The 21575-nt window shown below is 43.7% G+C and overlaps 1 protein-coding gene across 1 annotated transcript in view; it reads right to left on the bottom strand.

Annotated features, from left to right (window-relative positions):
* Positions 1 to 18012, bottom strand: part of LOC308288878 (neural-cadherin) — a gene marked incomplete at both ends in the record, with an annotated part of 433302 nt that extends 415290 nt beyond the window's left edge. Inside the window, one exon of the mRNA XM_080730353.1 lies at positions 16839 to 18012. Within this exon, the coding sequence (XP_080586479.1) occupies positions 16839 to 18012 (1174 nt within the window). The remainder of the gene's footprint in view (positions 1 to 16838) is intronic.
* Positions 18013 to 21575: the final 3563 nt, after the last annotated feature.

Below are 21575 nucleotides of genomic sequence, written 5' to 3'. Positions count from 1 at the left end.
GCTGTTCTCTTGACTTGATATTAAAGTGCAGAAATATGTCCCTTTCTTTTATACATTTATTTTTGTCAATTTTCCATGTCTCGTTGCACACTGCTGCATTTTTCCGGACCGAATATAGGACCGAATTTCGGAGCACGTAAATAAAGAAATCAACCTCACGTTATGTCAATCACGTTTGCACACTGCCGCCCGTTTCTTAATTTATTTTCGGACCACTGGGTCTCTCTCTCTCTCTCTCTCTCTCTCTCACTCTCTCTCTCTCTCTCTCTCTCTCTCTCTCTCTCTCTCTCTCTCTCCTCTCTCTCTATCTCTCTCTCTCTCTCTCTCTCTCTCTCTCTCTCTCTCTCTCTCTCTCTCTCTCTCTTCTCTCTCTCTCTCTCTCTCTCTCTCTCCTTGCCCTGGAAAACGCATTTCGCAACGAAGAAACGCAGAGTGTGCAACTAGCTTTACTCCCAATTTAGCTGTTACACCAACTCCTGAATTCCCCACACACTTGTGTTCTGTAGTCGTGTCACTGCTGACCCATACCGGTCGGTCTTTGAATCGGTAGGTCCTTTGTAGGGATGGTATTGAAACCAAGTGTTTGAGCCCTGCATCAGGAGCAGACAATCTTTTTTAATTCAATTAACATTGGGCAAGAAGCTCGCAGAAGGCCTTCTCCTAAATATGTTATCTACACACATGTGAGTAGATATTTCTAAAATGTTTTCCTGCAAAACAAATATAGCCACTTAGCGGTCAGATTGGTGGATCTCTGCGACTCTGCCTCTCCCCCGACTCTACGCCAGGATCCACGCTTCAGACTGCCTGGGGATCAGTTATTTTGAAATGGTATGAGCATATTTTCACCCATTATGCCTATCTGCTGGCTGACAGGGCGTGTGTTGGAGAGTGCAAGCATTCCTTTTGCTTTCAGGGTGTAAACCTTTCTCTAATCTTTGTTAAAACGTTGCTCCCAACAGTATGTGCCGATGTGCATAATGCATCAATTCAATAACCTATTGTCAAGCACTAAGTGCAGCCTTGTCCATGGTGCTGCAATAATATCTCTCTCTTTCTCTCTCTCTCTCTCACTCATTCTGTTTTTTATTTTTGTAAATGTTTTCTGGGTCCCACTGGAAATATAGCGGGACCATGCGTTAAGATGTTAATATTGCAGGATTATGTAGAAAAAACTCAACCACATGGCTTCTCCAATATGCCAGCCACTTTTTTTCACCTGCCAGTGAGGAGCTTCAACAGGATGACACAGTGCAGTCTGTAGTGGGCAGGGACTTGCCAACCAAGCCAAAATATATGTGGTCAGACATCACCAACAACAGGGTTCAAATGCGGGTTGTTCAGGAACAGAATTAGAAAACAATGACAATTGCAGATTCTGAATGCTCATTTACTTGTCTATCATTCACATCAGCACTGAAATCAACATCCACAAATCCACTTCTTGGCTTGTTTTTCATTATTCCCCTACCAGGAAAATCTGTTTTCATAGTCATCGGTAAGCATTGTTACAATATTATTGCCGTGGTATCATGTCAAGCCCAAAGAAAATTATTATTATTATCACGTAAAAATCCTTTTCTTCTTCTTCTACAGTGGTTAGGAGTATAGCCTCGCATAGCCAGACAAATATGCAATTGCAAAGAAAAAATGCCCTTGGTAGATTAGGTCTGGCCCGCTCAGTTAATCAAATATTTCACGGCTCACAAGTCGTGAGGAACCAACTAGGGGCCCAGTATGTAAATATAAGGCGTGCGTATGACCTTTGCGCAAAATCTAATTGGTAGTAGGTTTTTATCTTTTTGTAACCGCCCCTTGGGAAAAATAAATAAATAACACTGACACCAACCAGGGCCCAGTATGCAAATGTAGGGCAGGTGTAACACCTTTGCGCAACTCTGGTTGGTTGTGGGTCTAATAGAGTCTCTGTTTGAATCCTTTTGTAACCGCTCCTTGGAAAAATAAAATAACACTGAGGAGAACCAGACTAATATCCACACAGTGAGATTGTCTGGCTATGCGGGGCTAAGGAGTACGGTGCACAGGAAGAATACAATTAGTCCCTTGGTTACTTGTGGTTATAATGTCAAACTCAAACAACACAACTCTCTCTTTCCCTCTCACATTACTCCAGTCTTGGTCCCTCCTTCACAGACAATACTGGACAGAGACTCAGACAGGCAAACTGCATTGCCAAAGTATTTTGACATAACTTAGCTTGCCTTCATTTGGCTCAGTTATTGGCTCAGCAGCACACCATCCTCCCTCTGGCATGCTTATGAATGTTGTCTGGAGCTGAGGTAGTTTGGCTTGAAAATTAACCGCAATTCTGTCTATTAAAAGTGAAACACTAAGGCCCCATTTACACTGGCAGCCAAATCCAGCCTGAATCAGATCTGAGCCACATCCAGATTGGAATCAGATTTTTTAAAATATGAGTCTAACTCATTTAAACAAACAGAGTCCAATCTGGATGTGGCTCATCTAGTTGAATCTTGTCTGTTACTGAGGAATTTTGGCTTTAAAATTAACAGCAATTGTGTTCATTAATAGTGACACACTACATGTCTGTCTGTCTGTCTGTCTGTCTGTCTGTCTGTCTGTCTGTCTGTCTGTCTGTCTGTCTGTCTGTCTGTCTGTCTGTCTGTCTGTCTGTCTGTCTGTCTGTCTGTCTGTCTGTATGTATTAATCCATCTAGTTGACAACATAAACACAGACAAATCTCACAATTAATTATTCTGCTATTTTATCATGGTACATCCAGACAACAAGCAGTGAGATGTATGCGATGACTTGAAAGTGACTCAAGGAGAGTTGGCAAGCTATATTACATAAACCTATTGTAGTGTCCTGGGTGTGTATTCCTACATACTGTAGAGTACATATTACAGCTGTATCTCTACTCTGATAAAGTGGCGGAAAGCACATGCAGAGTTAACAGCCTGCTTACTTAAAATTTCACACATTTATCCTGCATCCTGTGTGAGTTCTCTATCCTTGGATGGATTTGGTATCCTGATCTTAAAGTTTATTTTTGGCTTACTCAAGACTCAAGACATATTGTGTATGCATTTTTTTTTTATCGTACATGATTTGAATTCCTTAGCTAAATAGATGTTAAAATGTATAGTAAAAATGTCTGAGAGAGATTTGAGTCCTGACTCGGTCTCGTGACCACAGACTCAAGACTTGACTATGACTGGTTCCTCTGAAACGGCAACCTTCTTTCAATGGTGTTATGCACATTTTTTGCATCATAAGTTTTCAGAGCAATGCCTGTGTATTGGCACGTGTTGTGTATTATGTGCCGGTGCACCTAAATGAAAAAGTTGAGTGCACAAGTGCAAACAATGTAAAACGTTATTCTGGAGCCCTGAACTTGCACCTCCATCTCTATTTTCACAACAGTGCCAACAGAAGAACTGTTCTTAAAAGCTGCAGCAGAGTCCTTGGCCCTTGAGGACTTAAAAACGTGAGACAAGAAAGCATCTTCTGCCGGCATCTGGCCATTATTGTGTGCTACAAGTGCACTTTCTGTGTCATTATTACTTCTTTTATCTTATGATAGAAATATTTTTCAGCAAGGACAGGCACTGGCTGCCTCAGCACCTGGCAGTCATCGTCACTTTGCAAAGAAACCTCAGTGCAGTCCTGGCTGCCTGAAAAGACCTAGGTCAATAAGTGCCCCGTAGCCAAGGGCCTGTATGGATTCTGTTGCACCCACCGCTTTGACGCAGCAGTTCATCTGCAGGCTGATGTACTGCCACATCTTACTCAAGTGTCCAAGCTGTTTCAGAAAGGAAATGTTAACTTCCTGGCAAAGAGCAGGAATCTATCACTTTTAATCTGTTACTCGCATACTTTTGTGGTAATAGAACCGATTGTAGCCTATTCAATCATAGCGAAGCATTTTGTGACTTTATTAGGTCCCAGACTGACAATGAGATGCCTAAGGACAATTTGAGATGCAGGTGATGCACACACTTCTGGCTCATTCTTGGCCCAGCTCAGTGTTGACCTGGATGACCGTGCAGGATTGCATAAGGTGCCTTTAACACAACCGGAATATATAAATAAATCCCTTCGTACATGCTAAACGGTTGACACTGACACTGCAATTTATTAGTGTGGTTGCAACCAGACTATAGCACTTTCTTCTTGCATCCATTTATCTTTTCATCTTTCAAGATGAGCAGCATTTTGCCACGCTACTCCTCCCACAGTTTTGGTGGCACACACTTGGGCCAAATGTCAAATCAACCGTCTTCATCGGGACTGGTCTGCTTGCATTTTGCTGAGATAGTTATATAGTTTAATTTATATTAATTTATTCATGAATAAATATTCTCTATTGACTTGAAAAATGCAAAAAAAAAAAACTTTTCACAAATATGGAGCATCTCTCTCGACCTCACGACTGTGAGGTTGTGTCAAATGCAGGTGAAACACAACGTTAATCGTTAAGGTGGACACATGTAAAAGGAATATATGGCCCACCCCATGCAGTGTTACCTCTTGAATGGAAAAGCTCTATGAGGAGACCACAAACATTTTAACCAGTAAGTCTCCCTAATCGGGAGATAAGCGACCGCCAGGTCGCAGCGTGATTTAAGGGCAAAATGTGTAGGAGCAGTGTCCAAAAATGTGTTTGAAAAAATCGGCCAGATGGGGGCGCTATATGGGACAGATCCATGTTGATGACATGAGTGTAGACATACTGTGTACCGATTTGTGTGATTTTAGGGCAAAATCTGTAGGATCAGTGTCCAAAAATGTGTTTGAAAAAATGGGCCTGATGGTGGCGCTATATGGGACAGATTCATGTTGACGGCTCTCTTGGCGCCGCCGAGGCGGACACGTGGGTACCGGCCCCGGCTCTCCCGGTCGCTCCTAGCCCGAGTTACGGCATTTTATGTGCGCTGCAGTGGGTCCTCCACTAGGGGGTGCGACCACTTTTGCATCCATTCCGGAGCCGGAACAGGAGTCGGTGGTCCCCGGAAATTCCCCGTGAACAGCCCCGTTTGGGTGGTCATTTGGTCATTTTTGCACTTTTTGGCGGCGACGGAAGGGGAGGTTGTGGATTGGCAGGCAAGGAGTGTGTGTGCAAAGTTTGGCATGGATTGGGGCAACGGTGGCAGAGATATGAGTTGGGTAAAAGTGTGACGTGACGGACAGACTGACTGATGATGCTTACTCAGTTATTCTTTATGTGAAAGTCCTATGATGTCTATGACATCTGACATTACCCTTTTATGCGCATACATGGAGATCCCTGTCTGTAGAACCAGCCACACAGATAATTATGTGCTGTCAGTGTCTTGGCCATCTGTCTTGGCCATATATGGATTATGTTAGTGTGGTATGTGGCCGATGTGGCCTCCATATATGTGCATTCCCATATGAAGTCCTGTTAGAAATGGCTTAATATTGAAGACATCAGGGAACTCCATATATGGGCATGAAAGGGATTCTGTTAGTGTGACATCATAGTGAAGCCAGAGCGTGATGGCAGAGCGGCAAACTCATTCTGTTAGAGTGGTTCCCCTGACATCACAATGACATCAGGGCATGATGTCAGAGCGGCAAACCCATAGACCATAAAAATGTGTACACATCTACACAGACGGACACAGACAAGCTGTGATGTTTCTCGAGCTGTAATGTTTCTTACTATTGCGACTGAAGTAAACTGCGACCTTCGGTCGCAACAGTTATATATCATGAGCTATGTAGTAGTTATATCAACAAGAGGATGATTACAAAAGGTGTTAATTAAAAGGCTACTTATTTAATGTCTCGGTAATGACTTTGGACAGGTGGGAAACTACAGCTAAACTTGCAGAGTATGCAAGGATAATCCCTTTTATGGTTACTCAAAAGGAGGGCAAAAGAGTTTGCAAGTTTTTTTCCCAGTGTCAGCTATTATTGACAGCCACCGTGTGGAGAGGATATTGCTACTGGATCTCTAACCTTGTCATACTGTAGATATTACTTTAGACATGTGTATCATGCGTATTGCTTGATATATATATTATTATGTGTATGTGACGTGTATGTCAAATGCATTTAGCCTGGCATGGCCAGAATAATATCACTGTCAGTGCAATTTTTGTTCCTGCGCTGGCAGATTCGTCTGGTTTCCAGCCTAAATTGCATTGTCCTTTTCTATCCAGATAGACCCAAATTCAGTAGTGTAATGCGCCGCTTATACTATGCAAATAATCAATTGGCTTTCCATGCAACGAGAGGGGAGCATGCCAAATTGTGGGCAAAAAATAAATACATTTTGTGTCTGATGTGGTTGTACAAATCAATCATGCAAATGAAATGTAAATGTGATTGTTCTATGTTATGCAGGGGACTGCCCATAATTCCCCAATGTTAAGGTTAATTTCATACTCACATGCAGTTTACAAAACTAAAATACATGTATTAACAGTACGCTACCTATTTACAGAATCTATTAAATTAAATAGCATAAAGTCACAATGAATCTATATGCATCTACACATAAAAATCCTAATCAATAATGGGTCGGACCTCTAAATAACGTACTTGATACAGTCTTTTTTTCACTCTATATACCAAATCTCTTTGCCAAAACAATGCCGATCACAGCGCAACACGACGTGCTGTGAGCTTGTAGATCTGCTATTTTTTGGCAAATGTTCCGCCCCAGGATAATGGATGTTGGGATATTTGATTTATCGCGATAATATCATAAATCACAGTTATTTTGGTCACAATAATCATCAATCAATAATAATAAAAGACATGAAGTTTTCATATCGTCCCATCCCTAGTCACAGCCTTGTGGGAAATGAGATGAGTAGTTGCAGTTTCTCATACAGTAAAAGCAGAATTAGTCACTGAGGTACAAACTATCAGCCTGTTTTTGTTTTCATGATTGAATTATTGGCCCTTACACACCACACTGACTAGTCCTGGCTACTACAGACTCACTAAGGTCTAGAGATCAATTGGATCAGACGTCAGTGGAGATGTTAAAAGCAGAGCTGTGTGCACAAGCTGTGGACACACACCTGGCAAATCTCATGGGTACAAATGCCATTCATGTCCTCATGACCCCCATTGCCCAAGACAAATTTCTCCTTGGAGACAATAATTGAATTCAATTCAATTCATGTCTTAACCTCGCCTGGTGTTCGTTCACAACAGGCCGAACAGCTGAACTTCTGAATGTGTTTAAATGAACAGTACAGAACATTAATTAACATTAGATCATAACCTATCTTGTCGACAGGGAGGGAGAGTTAAACAATCAATTAAGTTATTCTGCTGTGCCTCTTGCACAATAAGCACTGTGCATTATAATGAGCCTCCCTCCTGTTGGAGATAGACATGACAGTGAATGAGCAAACATGTTGGTGGATTAAAAATCACTGAGATTTCACGGAGGGAGGGAGGGAGGGAGGGAGGGAGGGAGGGAGCGCGCCCCCGTCCCCTCCGTTATGAACACCGACACTGATTGTTCTTGCGGGTTGGGTGAACAATCAAAGCCTCACTGCCACTGATGGACCTGTAGACACCAGACATTCTACAAGCGATTCTTTGGCCAAAGTAGCTCATCAGCTTGGTGTGCCACAGCAGGGGCGTCAATTGGGTATGGCAGGGGTATGCAGCTGCCATACCCTGGGTCCAGGGGGGAAAATAAAAGTTACTTTTAAATATAAATCCATGAAATGTCTTATTGTTATCTGTGCTGGTTATTATGTTGTTAAATTACAGTAAAATAACTACAAATGCAAAATTTTACAAAATGGTCACTTTAACACATTCCCCGCCATTTAACAATACCTTCGTACTCTATGGTGCCACTGGTCTCCATAGACTTCCATGTAATTCATAGTGCACGGATCATGCACACCCATGCCTAGATAATGCACCACGTGTGTCCACATTGCTCACAGCTTTCAAACAAAAAAGTCCGAATGGAAATCCGTTCAGGCATTCATGAGATACAAGCCATTATGTTTTCCTAAAATGTAAACAAAGATGGCTGCCATGTTTGATAGATGGGGTTGCTATGGGGGTTAAACATGCAATTTCTATTTCTATCATGCCTACTAAATTTTTTGGGGTCCCAAAAAAAAATTGAAAAAAAAATTTTTTTTGATTTTTTTTTTTTTTTTTTTTTTTTTTTTCAAAATGGCGGAAATTCTCGGGACTATCGGGCCTGGCAGGGAAAGACATTGAAATAATCTCGGGACTATCGGGCCTGGCATGCAATGAGTTAACAAGGTGTTATAATTATATTCTCCCCATCTTGACAGAATGGTATATTCCCAGGTTCCGCAGGTCAGCTGCACAGGTGCAATGCATTAGTGTTAATTGTGGCACGTTTACTAACATGCCAAATTTAGCTGCACTTGAACAACCGTTCCCGGCTGCCATATCCAGCCCAAGAAACCGTAGAAAAGGGGGAAAAATTTAGATTTACTTCTTGCGCGCGTGCAAGACACCAGTCATGTTGCCATACCTTAGCCTTTTCTTAACTGACGCCACTGGCCACAGCGTTAAAGTAAAATGTCCCTCCACATAGCCAAAATGCTTTAATGTCCTTCCCTCGGTTGTTAGTAATTTTACACTGACATAACATTTACTCATCGTGTCATGCATGTTTTTGTTTATCTGGCAGTGATATGATTGCATTGTCCTCACACGTAGAATGAGACAAAGCTATGTATGTGTGGGTGCATTTTCCTTTTTTCTTTCTGTGACAGTAATTTGTGAGCAAATGAAATGAGCAGATCTACAAGCACACATGTGTACTTGTAGATCGGCTATTTTCACTATTTTAAATAGTTTTTAAAATAATAACACAAAAAGAGAAGGTTTTGGACATACAATCTTTCAACCCGACAACGACGATATAATGTAGGGGTGCCTCGGATGAAAAAAACATATTCATGGGGTGCCCTGAGACAAAAAGGTTTGGGAAACCCTGCTCTACAGACCAGCGATGGCCAGCGCAGCAAGCTCAGAAGCCAGGGGAATGGTGTTCCCAAAGAGTCTGTTCTCTCCCCATTACTGTTCAACATCTACATCAACACGGATACAACATTTGAAAATACGGTTCTGTGGACGACCTAGCCATCATGCTGCAATGACCAACATGGAAGCGGTGACCAACAGGGAGGTAATAGCTGAATGGTAGAGAACCCGCTCGCTAAGCAGAAGGTCCCAGATTCAATTCTGGGACCCATCAACATGTTGAGTTGTCCTCGAGCAAGAGACATAACCCCCAACTTAAAACTGAATTTCCCCCATGGGCCTGGCCCTCTCTGCAGCCGAATACTGAGCCCCATCGTGTTAACGAAGCCCACATGTCCAAAATGTTGATGTTGCCATCAACAGCGCTCTCTGGTTGCCTGAAACCCACCTCTGTGTTCCACCTGCCAGTCCCAGCGGGAACTGCCCTGGCCAGCCTCCGATGGGAGGCTGGTACCATGGCAAGGAAGGTCCAGAAACATGACTAGCACATCCTGCATGACACCGCAATCAATGCAGCACTTCCAAGCAAAGTAAAGTCACGATAGAAGTCACAATAAAAGCAGCACAAGAGATGCTTCGCTCTATGCCTAAGGACCTGTCTGTCAACGCACAGGCTGGTGGGATCTTGGAAGCAGCAGTGGGAGACAGCCGGGCTCACAAGAATCCATCGCTACATCTGGGACCCGGGGGATGGCGTCAAAGGTGAAGATGTGCCATGCCGGCAATAGACCCTGCTGAACCGCCTACACACTGGGGTTGGCTGCTTCAAATCATCCATGAAGAATTGGGTCTTGGCACACAGCGCAGCATGCCAGTGTGGTGAGCCTGGGCAGCCTGCTGAACATATAGCACCTGCCCCCAAAACAAAGCACCCTCAGACACCTGCCAGGGGTGTCACTATTGGAGATATTGCATGTGGTCCACAGTAAAGTTATACCTGGTGGTCATAGTTAAAGGGGAAGACCACCCATTTTCAATATTGAACTATGTCATTAATATACCTTAGAGGAGTTGTGTGGAAATAAAAAAAAAGGTTCCCCCTCTTCTGTGTTGCCTAATACTGGAGGATTGATTTTGGGGTTTGTATTGTAAATTACAACTTGATGACATCACACATTGTACTTTACAATACAAAGCCCAAAATCAATTCTCCAGTTCTAGGCAACACAGAAGGGGGGGAACTTTTTTTCTATTTCCACACAACTCCTCTAAGTTATATTAATGACATATTTCAATATTGAAAATGGGTGGTCTTCCCCTTTAAGGATCGGAGGTTCCTATTTGGGGATTTAGTAATACAAAAAGTAAACTGATATTTAAGAAAGTTGGCCATTCATAATAATAATAATTCTTATTATTTCACTTTCAAACAGAAAATACAACGTGCTTTGCATCATAGAAATTACATGCATGGTACTTAGACAGTACATAAAAATACATAAAATGTGTAACATACAGAAATGGCATTCTAAGGGTTAATCATTAGCTTTTGAACAAGCACTGTGCTGCATCCACGATCCAACACCGTTTCTGGTTGATTGAGGACAATACTGAACCTTTTGAGTGGACTTCAGATGGGATGCATCCGACTTTTTTACATGGGGCGTCAATGGTAAGTTGACCTACTTTCAACCACTAGGATTTCTTAAGAGTTTCGATATGTTATAAGCAACATCTTTATGAAACTAAAACAGTTGAAAGACATTGAGTCTCTCCCCCCCCCCATGTCTGCATACTGCCTATACTACAGTATAGGTGGGGTGAGGTTTCACAAAATTAACCACATTACAGTGTGTCCGACATTATGGGGGAATTTGTTGCATGCATCCTAGTGTGGGTGGATGGACTTCTGTGCTGCCTGCCAGTGTGTGCTGTGCCTTTAGACCATGGGAATACATTCGTTAAATTATTGAAACTTGCATGGATTTAAGTGTTCAATCCATATGTTGTGGTGGTTTGCCTCAAGCAGAGTGTGTGTGTGTGTGTGTGTGTGTGTGTGTGTGTGTGTGTGTGTGTGTGTGTGTGTGTGTGTGTGTGTGTGTGTGTGTGTGTGTGTGTGTGTGTGTGTGTGTGTGTGTGCGCGCGCGCGCGCGCGCATATCTTATGGATACATCCCTGTGTGAGTGGGAGGGACAGAGAGTTAGTGTAGCTGACATAGGGGGAGTCAACCAATATAATTAACCAATCTCTTGATTACAGTCAGCTGTTTTAGTCTCATAAACATTTGTAACTGTAAAACAGATGTGTACTTGTAGAGGCAATTTATACCAAGCGGCAGTCTCAAAAATATTTAGGCCTACATATAAGTGTAGGCCTAAATCATATTTGTAGTGCGCAATTGTCAAATGTGTTACTCATATATCAACATTTGTAACTCATATATTTGTAACTCATAATCAACATTTGTGTGTCAACTTATACATGTTTAAAAGACTGCATTTGTGACTCTCCACAGATTTGTGTCAGTAATTATGAGACTCATTTACCTAGGATAGGTAACCTTTATTATCAAAAGAACCATTTTTGGCTTTTTTTTTTTAAATTAGAAATCTGTCTGGAGCCGCAAAATGTTTATTTATTTATTTATTTGTTTGTGCTTTTTCTGGTCTGGCAATATTACTTAGCTTAATGAAATGAACTGCTAAAATGCACTGCTCACTTTATACTGGGTTTGATTTTTTTTCTATACAATTGGAGAATGTAAGAATAACTTTATGTTCCACAATAATTAGGACTAGCCTTCCCCCCGTGGTGTGAAGCTGGGAGTGCGCTGCTTGTTGACGCCCATTTGTGATGTAAATCGCATCACAGGACAAAGCCGCCTACAGGCCAAAATTTGGGAAAATATTTTAAACATTTGGGGATTATGAGAAGTAGAGACACATTTGAAGGTGATAAAGTTAATGTTGGGCAAGGTACATGCGTTATTGATTTTTGTATTATGTTTTTTAGACAATTGAACAACTGCTGAACGTGGAGTTACAGATGGACAAACACACACTATTTTTTGGTCGATTCTGATTAGGGTGTGGGATTACAATGTAAAAACGCACACAGTAATACAAATCTCACAACATCCTACTGCATGTATAATCGTGTAGGCCGTTTGGTCTTATGCGAGTTCCAGAGTGGATGTTATGTTACTGTGGCTGTGCACATACATTTTTTACATTATTATGCACCACCAAGCTCACACAGTACATACAGGCGCTACTGCACCCACGATCCTTCTTTGATTCTGTGATCTACACACTACTAGTATGTGCCACGGTTGATTAATTGTTTGACAATTTCCCGGATGGAACTTACTTGACTATGAGAATGAGGATGACAGGTCATCATTAGGGGAAGAGAAATTAATTTAAGGAAAGAAGACTGATCTAAGAAGCAAACTGATTGTCTGGCTAACAAGTGCTCCACAAAGGTATCAACCACTTCCCTTGATGCTTAACAAGATGAATTAATACAAAAAGGCACACCAAATAAGGTCCTTTGCCTAACAAGCATCGGCCCACACCTCCCACACACAAACACACACGCACACGCACACTAGTGATGCGTCTTTCATGAGTGATTTGTTCATAAGAATCGAATCATTAGCAAGACTTGTGAGCGATTCGTTCAAATCCCTGAAACGTGTCGTTCACACTTTCGTTCACACCCCCTGTACTCGCGACGTAATAAAAACGCTCCCGCGATAGTTACAAGTCAAAATGCAAGCCAGAAGTCTTCCATATGTGTGTCCAAAATAGTGTTGTCAAAAAATGTATCGAAAAGTATCGATTTTGAATATAGTATCAATTTTCAATATGACTTTTCCATAGTATCGATAATATCGATACTCAGTTTTTACCTCTCTCGTTGGTGTACACCAATGTTACTTTTATGTGTATCCTTCCTACTTTGGCTTATTCCTAGTAACCTAGTGGTTACGTGGTATCAAAAATGGTATTGAGTATCGACATTTTTTTGAATATTGTATCGAAGTTAGAAATCCAGTATCGTGACAAGCCTATAGTCCAAAATTCTAACTGGTGGAAAAGAAGATACAAACACACTTTCTCTCTCGCACACACACACACACACACAGACGCAGACAGACACACACACACTCCAACCTTAAAATAATTATGCCCAGCGTTGTATCAGCAGACTGTAGTACAGTACAGTGTGTCTCAAGGCAGGCCACAGAGTAGTGGACAGACTGACAAAAAACCAACGCCTCCTCAGGACACTAACATAAAGAACACTGTCAGGTCTCCAGGGGTGTCACAAGGGGGGGGACTGAGTTACTAGGGCCCAAGGTGGAGGGGCCTTAATTATTTTATGCTTTAGCTATTGAAGAGTAGCAGATATACAAGCTCACAGCGCGGCACCGAGTGCCGGGCTGCGAGCTTGTAGATCTGCTATTTTTGAAAAGTCGTGAAAATGTCGCCAAATACATATCTTTTTGGGGGTCCTTCACATCAAATGGTTTGAGCACCACTGACATAGAAACATAGGTTTTTCAAAAATAGCAGATCTACAAGCTCGCAGCGCGGCACTCTGTGCCGCACTGTGAGCTTGTAGATCTGCACAACATAACGCGTAATAATGTGTTCCCAGTCTAAATGGGTTAAACCCCCTCCCCCTATGAAGAAAATTCATGGGGGGCCCGCATTGAATCCTTGTACCCAGGGCCCAGAATTTGGTGCGACACCCCTGCAGGTCTCACACATTCTTTTTCTCCTCATATCGCTGGGAAGCGCACGCACGCGCACGCACACACACGCACACGCACACACACACACACACACACACACACACACACACACACACACACACACCCCTAGAACACAGAAGAAGTACGCCTGCATCAAATGCTCACTATCTCTCTCTCTCTCACTCGCCCATGCTCTGCCTCAACTCTAAATCTCAAATCTCCGGAGTTAGAGAGAGGGAGACCAGGAGCAACTGTCATTGAGCAAGGAAGTGTGAGCCAGAGAGAGAGAGACAGAGAAACACACACACACACACACACACACACACACACACACACACACACACACACACACACACACACACACACACACACACACACACACACACACACACACACACACACACACACACACACACACACACACACACAGAGAGAGTGAGCGAAAGAATGAGATGGGATTACATGGATAATGCAAGCAGATGGAGGGAGGTTGAAGCCGGAGTGGGACTTCCCACTCAAAAAAGATTATTAAAGACTTCAACCGACGGGTGACAATGAGACAGATGCATCTCACACTCTCTAGGCACGGAGCAAAGCTTTGCCCCAGGAGCTTCACACGATAAGCCCAGAAATTAAACATATGGGTTCGCACATACAGTGTGGCCACTGGCACAGATGGACCGATTAGGTCATCAGTCATGACAAGACACCAAATCCTGACCTGGAGCTGCCGGACTTCTCTCCATCGATCTTCAACAGATTTGTTTGGACTCTTATAAGTCCTTCTACTGTATATACCCTGACCATAGCCTACTATGAGATGGTTACATCACTTACATGGCAAAGTGCTTGATGGAACAAATTGTCACTTTCATTCAAATGTAAAGAGGTATGCTGTATGTGTATATAATACATGACATATTCTATCAAGTTAATGTCAACTGTGTCGTTTAGCTAGATTAAGAAATGTAAACGTCATGACTTAGAAATGATATATATTCATGGATATGAGACATTTTCCCTCATTCGCAGAATTCAACCAATGTAGTCTGCCTTGGGATTTGATGTAATGATTTCCCCCTCACGCTGCTGAAAGATATGTGTAATGAAAATGTGAATATTTTTTATATATCTGAGTAATGAAATGTGCATAGGCAAAAGCATTCATTACAGTAGCCTACACCAGCATGTCATATTGGTATATTTTCGTTGTCCCTATTGCAAAGGAGGCTATATCATGGTATCATCAGATTTTCTGATAAATGGCACAAAAGAGGTTGTGAGTTTGAGTGCATATGTTGCATGTAGTCCCCTCATCAGCAGTGCCAGCACTCAGCATTCACAAAGCAACCACAGCACTTAAACATGTTTTTTTTTAAACATATATAGCATTGAAGAGCAAAAGACTGGGTAATTTGAATTCACACGCAGTGCAACCTGTACCCATGTGCAATGTCCTTCTCAATTCCTTATCCTTCCCTGAATCAAACTCAGTATCGATTGCCTCACTCCCCCTATCCCTGCAGTAGGGCTATCCAGTCCTATAGTGCAAGAACGTACTGTAGCTGTGTAACTCAAGCTGCTGAAGAGGAATACATATTACCACCACAGCAATGTGTCAGTAAACTAAAACATGTACCCAACAGAAACAGACAAAGTCAATGCATTGCTAAGGAGAAGGTATTGTAACGCTGGCATTCCTGGTCTAGCCTACATTTTAGTTACATTTTATGTAATAAGCAGATGTCTTAATAATGTATTTTCTATTAGTGCCTGCCCTGCTCACCCAACTCTCACCCTCTCTCCTTCTCCTTTCATCTCTTGCGCTCTCCAGTCTTGTTGAACTGCCTTATCCACAGGTAATAGGGCTTAATTAACCTATAAAATGTGTTACTGTAGCTGTCATTCTTCTCCCATGAATTGACTTCTGCTAATGTATTACTACTGCATTAAAGCTGTAGCAAACATGTCTTCTTTCTTTACTGTGGTGTTTAATGCCTACAAAGATGTTTCCCTACAGCCATATTAGGCCTACGTTGTGTTAACTACTTCCTTCACAGGTGTTAATGGAACCGTATCTAGTATCTGCAATTTGGTAACACCTGTGAAGGCATATTATTGTCAATATGGCCAGACTGTCTGTGGCTAATTGGATCAACTAAAGGTCACAGTGATGCGCACAGTCACCACTCCAGGTGATAGCAATACATACACACACAGCCATACAAACAAATAGCAACAGCACATGTTAAATAAAACAAGTTCTCTCTTAAATTGCACTACCACGGTTTGATGCACAGGGGATAGCCTACGGTGTGCAGATGCAGACATGCATGCACAGAACTTAAGGCCTGATTTACACTGCCAGCTAAACCCAGCCTGAATCAGATCTGTGTCACATCAAGTTTGGAATCTGTTTACCGTAGTCTAAATGCAGACTGCAGACACGTCACATGCAGGTCACATGAAATCAGATAAGGCCCTACACTGGAAGTAAAATGAAATCCAGCCTGAATCAGATCTGTGCCAGATAGGAATCCGATTGGTTTAAATGGTCACTAAGGCCTGATTTACACTGCAGCCAAATCCAGCCTGAATCAGATCTGTGTCACATCCAGATTGGAATCTGATTGGTTTCATATGACCATGTGACCATTTAAACCAATCAGATTCCAATCTGGATGTGACAGATCTGATTCAGGCTGGATTTGGCTGCAGTGTAAATCAGGCCTAGTCACATGATGGAACAAATAAGATTCCAATCTGGATGTGACACGGATCTGATTCAGAGGAAATTTAAAACTTTGAAAAAACACAAAGAGAAAAGTCATGACGCCAACATCGTTACCACGGTAACCAAAGCAGTAAGCAGATCCACGCAGGGGCTTTGGGTTGATTAAAATCAGTCTGAACAGATCAGATCTGGTCAGTTGCAAATGCAGTGTGAACAGTCGGGCCAAAAGATCAGATTTTAGTAGTTTTAACTGCAGTCTAAATCCAGCCTCTTAGTGCACGCGCTCGTACACACACACACACGCACGCACGCGCACACGCACGCACGCGCACATGCACACACACGCACACACACACACACACACACACACACACAAAGTTCACGAACCTCTTTTGTCTTGGACTTTGACGGTGATCTCCACCAGCGGCTCGGTCTCCCTGTCCAGCCTCCTGGATATCACTATATCTCCGCTGTCCCGGCTCACGCTCACCGGGAAGCTGCTCTCCGCGTCGGGCACCAGCTCGAACGTGGCCGACTGAAACCTCACCGGGTTCAGATTCATGACCACCGAGCCGATGCCGGCGTCCTCGGACACGTTGATGGACACCGGGCTGTCGTCGGGCTCCTCCCGCACGGACCTCGAGCTCCGAGGTTTACGTTTCCCCGGCGTTCGATCAGAGCTCGGCGGGGGACCGGCGCGCGGCCACGGCCGGGGGTTGATCTCCACGGCGACGCTCCGGCTGGTGCGCGACGGCCACCCGCGGTCGCGGGCGAACACGCAAAACTTTATCGGGCTCGCGAGACCGAGGATCGAGTCCACGATGAGTATATCCCCCGTCTTGGGCACCACGTAGAAGCTGCCGTTCCTCGGCAGGGAGAAGTAGGTGAGCTCCGCGTTCTTGCCGCTGTCGCCGTCCCGCGCCGTCACGGTGTATACCACGGAGCGCAGGGCAGTGGCGTCGTCCAGGGTCATCCTCAGAGCGGCGTCCGGGAACGTGGGCTGGTGGTCGTTGGTGTCCAGGACGTCCACCCGGACCGTGGCCACTTCGACGGCCACCGGAGCGTCACACGTCGCCGCGGGGGTGTCCAACGGGTCGGAGGAGACGTGGCGGGGCTTGGAAACGGGGGTGTTTCGAAGTGTTTCGAAATGGACACGCGTCGTTGGGATGGAGAGCTGTCCCCCCACCGGAGAGTCCTCCTCCTCCCCCGGGGAGCAGCACACCACGCCGAGAGCCAGCGTGTACTCGGCCCGCTCCTCCCGGTCCAGCACCCGGGCCGTCTTCAGCAGGACGTGCCCGCGTTGGTGGTGCGCGAAGACGCGGAAGTTCTCGCTCCCGTCGCCGAGGAGTTTGAAGTGCGCTGCCGGCTCCTTGTCACCGCACAGCCTCCCCGGGTTGAGCCGCCTCAGCGGGACGCTCAGCCCGTTGAGCCTGGAGCCCGGAGCGGAGTTCTCGAAGACGTGTCCGTGGAAGAACGGCACCGCGCGCTCCTCGCCACCGGTGTTGTTCTTGTTGTTCCCGAGTGCGGTGCAAACGAAAAGCGGTAGAAATAGAGTCCACATCATGGCTGGGATGGCTTTGCTTGTTGCACCACGACGAGGTGGTCCTACACAAGGCTGTTGTTTACGAGAGCAATTTGCGCGCACATTGCTTTTGCCTGTGCTCTCTCTTCCTTTCTTGTCCCCCCCAAAACTTAAATCAAATTATTAGCATGGTGCCAATCCATGGTTTTAAAGTTTTGGCTTCCTCTCAGCACTCCCCGCTGTCTCCAACAGCAGTGTGTTTGTGTGTTCGTGCCCTAACGGGAGAAAGGCTCTTGCAACTCGAGTGCGCGCGTGTCCTTTCCCATTGCTCTCCGCTCGCCGTTTCTGAGCGACTCTCTCCACGCCAAGCAGCAGCTGCAGCAGCACTTTGGCTAAATGCGTGCTGCACATACTCACACAATCTCTCTCTCTCTCTCTCTCTCTCTCTCTCTCTCTCTCTCTCTCTCTCTCTCTCTCTCTCTCTCTCTCTCTCTCACACGCGCGCACGCACAGTCCATCACACACACTCCCGTCTTGCATGCCGATATGCAATCAGTGTCCTCCTATCCAATAAATAACATGTCAATCCATTACATTAAAGTAATCAGTCACCTAATTCATCTATTTTAAAAAAGACATTCACTGACAAGGAAAGAGCAAATACAAGTGTTGATATAAGCGAATGTATGACTGCAGGTGCAGCAGAAATGAACTCTAGAGTTTAAAGCACTTAGCCTACATGTGTAGATTTCTTTTCTTTTTTTTTTTTTTTATAAAATGCTTACACTGAAAATAACATGAGGGTGTTTTGGCTCAACAGATATCAAGCTAAAGTGAGATTTGTTGCAAATCGAATATAATTCTAACCATCACTTGCCATATAGGTTGAAGTTGAAATATTCCTCACACTGACGTGTGTGTGTGTGTGTGTGTGTGTGTGTGTGTGTGTGTGTGTGTGTGTGTGTGTGTGTGTGTGTGTGTGTGCATGCTTGCGTGTGTGCATGTGCGTGCGTGCGTGCGTGCGTGTGTGCGTGTGTGTGTCTGTGTGTGTGTGTGTGTGTGCGCGCGAGAGAGATGCGCGCGAGAGAGAGATGATGAGACAGAGGGGGGGGGGGAGCTCACAGCTGCATCATTAATTGTCAATATAGGGCCTATACGTCCACATGCAACATGAGATCATCAAAACATCCTCCTTAAATATTCTTTCATCTCCATCCCTGTTCTGAACCTTCCCCTAGCCATGGAAAAAAACACTCCAGTCAGCAGACTACGCTCTGGTCATTTATAGGCACAGTAGCATGCTCACAAGGCATATATACTGCCCTGCTAAACGTGGTATTAAATTAGGCCCTTTGATCATATTTTTCTGCTTCTCAGATGCCATCGGGCATAATAACATAACCACCACTTGGCCACCATGGTCAAGGGTGTGTGAATGATGGGCTGCGTTATGCTCAGACCAGGGTCAAAACACTTCTGTGTGTCTGGATGGTTGAAGTGCACTCCAAATGAGTCTACCTGAAATGTTGATGTGCACTCCAAATGAGTCTACCTGCTATGGCAGTGCGTGACGAATAACAGTGTTACTCAAGGGCACCTTTTTGAAATCCCCAAGTAACAAGAAATCTTGTGAAATAAAAAGGTAGGCCTACTAGAGGTGGGAATCTCTGCACCTCACAATTAGATTTGTATTGTGACTGCTTGTTTTTAAAACAGCATAATCATTATTATCTATAACAAACTTTTAATTCAATTGCATCATCTTTTATTAAATACAAATAGTTATAATAAAATACATTATCGCACTCAAACAAGACAGGATAGCACCATCCTATGGTGTTGCTCTTTCCACCTGTTTCTTCATGATTTGAGGCAACAAATCGACGGATTAACACACACACACGCACACGCACGCACGCACGCACGCACACACACACACACACACACACACACACACACACACACACACACACGCACACACACACAGGGAGTGTAGCGATATTACGCTGTCACATTTGTTTGACGCTGGTGAATGCTAACTTGGTGAATGTTAACCTGGTGAATGCTACTATGCCTAACCCTAACCCTAACCTCAGTAAAACTATGCCTAAACCTAACCCTAACCCTTATTTTTATTTGTTTATTTGTTAGGATCCCCATTAGCTGTGCCCTAAAGCACAGCTAGTCTTCCTGGGGTCCTCATATAAAAGCAGTACATACATTTAAAAACATACATTTGAAACATACATACATTTAATCAATCATATACAAAATACATGTATAAACCTAAGTGATGACATATGGGACTAATGGGACGTCGAAATAGATCCCCCCCCCCCCACACACACACAGACAGGGGTTAACATACAAACATACACTCTTAAAATTGTTGGGTCAAAAACAACCCAAGTTGGTTATTTATGTAACCCAACACGTAACACTGTTTTGGACCAGCCCAACATGGGTTATTGCAGACCAACAGGGTTGGGTTAAGGCTGTGACCCAGCATGTTGGGTTGGGATTGTACAACCAAGTAATGGGTTAAAAGTGACTTTGCTGTTGGGTTAATGTGATACTGCTGATGGGTTGGAATCTAACACCCAAAAATGGCTTAAAAGTGACCTTGTTGTTGGGATTGTACGCCCATTCACATTAAATCTATTCATTTATTTACAACATTTTCTTCAATGACATTTTTCATGCTTAATCTACTCAAGGAAGAATGCATGAAGAATAAATTATGCATTTAATCATCATGGCAATATATCACAACTTTGAACACAACAGATTATGTGGTGCTTCACATTAAAAGAACAGCAAACCTGTTTGCATGTGTCAGTCTGGACCATCTTAGTCATGGTTTCTGTTTCTGTAAGCAACTATGTTTTTTTATATATTTTTTAATTAGGGATTATGACTGGGCTACATCCACTGCGATCATCTACAATACAATGTTGCTTTCTCTATCTAAAACCATAAAATAATGGAAAAGTTTGTAAAAAAATATCTGTATGGGAGCACAGTTGCATGCTGGGTAACTGCCCACCCACTTAGTTTAACCCAATAGTGGTGCAATTCACAAACCAATGTGTTGATAGACAGAGAGGGCGGGTCTATTTTAACCCAAGTTGGTGCAATGCAGTGAACCATGTGTTGGGTAAACTCGAATTCAAAAGCCTATACCAACACTTGGGTTATGAACTCAATGCATTTTATCTGCATGTGGGCGGGCCATCCATAGCCCGACAGATGGTTTACTAATTTTAAGTATTTTTAATCCAATGTTTGGTCAAACTGACCCAACCTTTGACCCAACAGTGTCAACCCAGCAAAAGGGTTGAACATTTGACCCAACATTTTTAAGAGTGTAGTCTCGGCCGCGCCTTTGGCGCTCACATACCAGTAACCTCACGTCACCAGGCTTTCTGCGGTACCTGTGGATGCAAGGCATGCGCTTTGCTCATGCTCAATTAGAGACTAGACAATCTACCAATTCTTGTTGCTAAAGCTGGGTGAAAAGAATTAGAGTAAAAGAAAAGGCATTGCAGAACCAATCCAAAGTGTTTAGGGCTGGCTTCATATTGGGGTGGTGGTGACAGGAT

Source organism: Nannobrachium achirus (assembly GCF_963921795.1).
Source record: "Nannobrachium achirus genome assembly, chromosome: 7".
NCBI classification, from domain to species: domain Eukaryota; kingdom Metazoa; phylum Chordata; class Actinopteri; order Myctophiformes; family Myctophidae; genus Nannobrachium; species Nannobrachium achirus.
The sequence above is the reverse complement of the archived record's forward strand: the minus strand, read 5'-3'. Positions and strand labels throughout refer to the sequence as shown.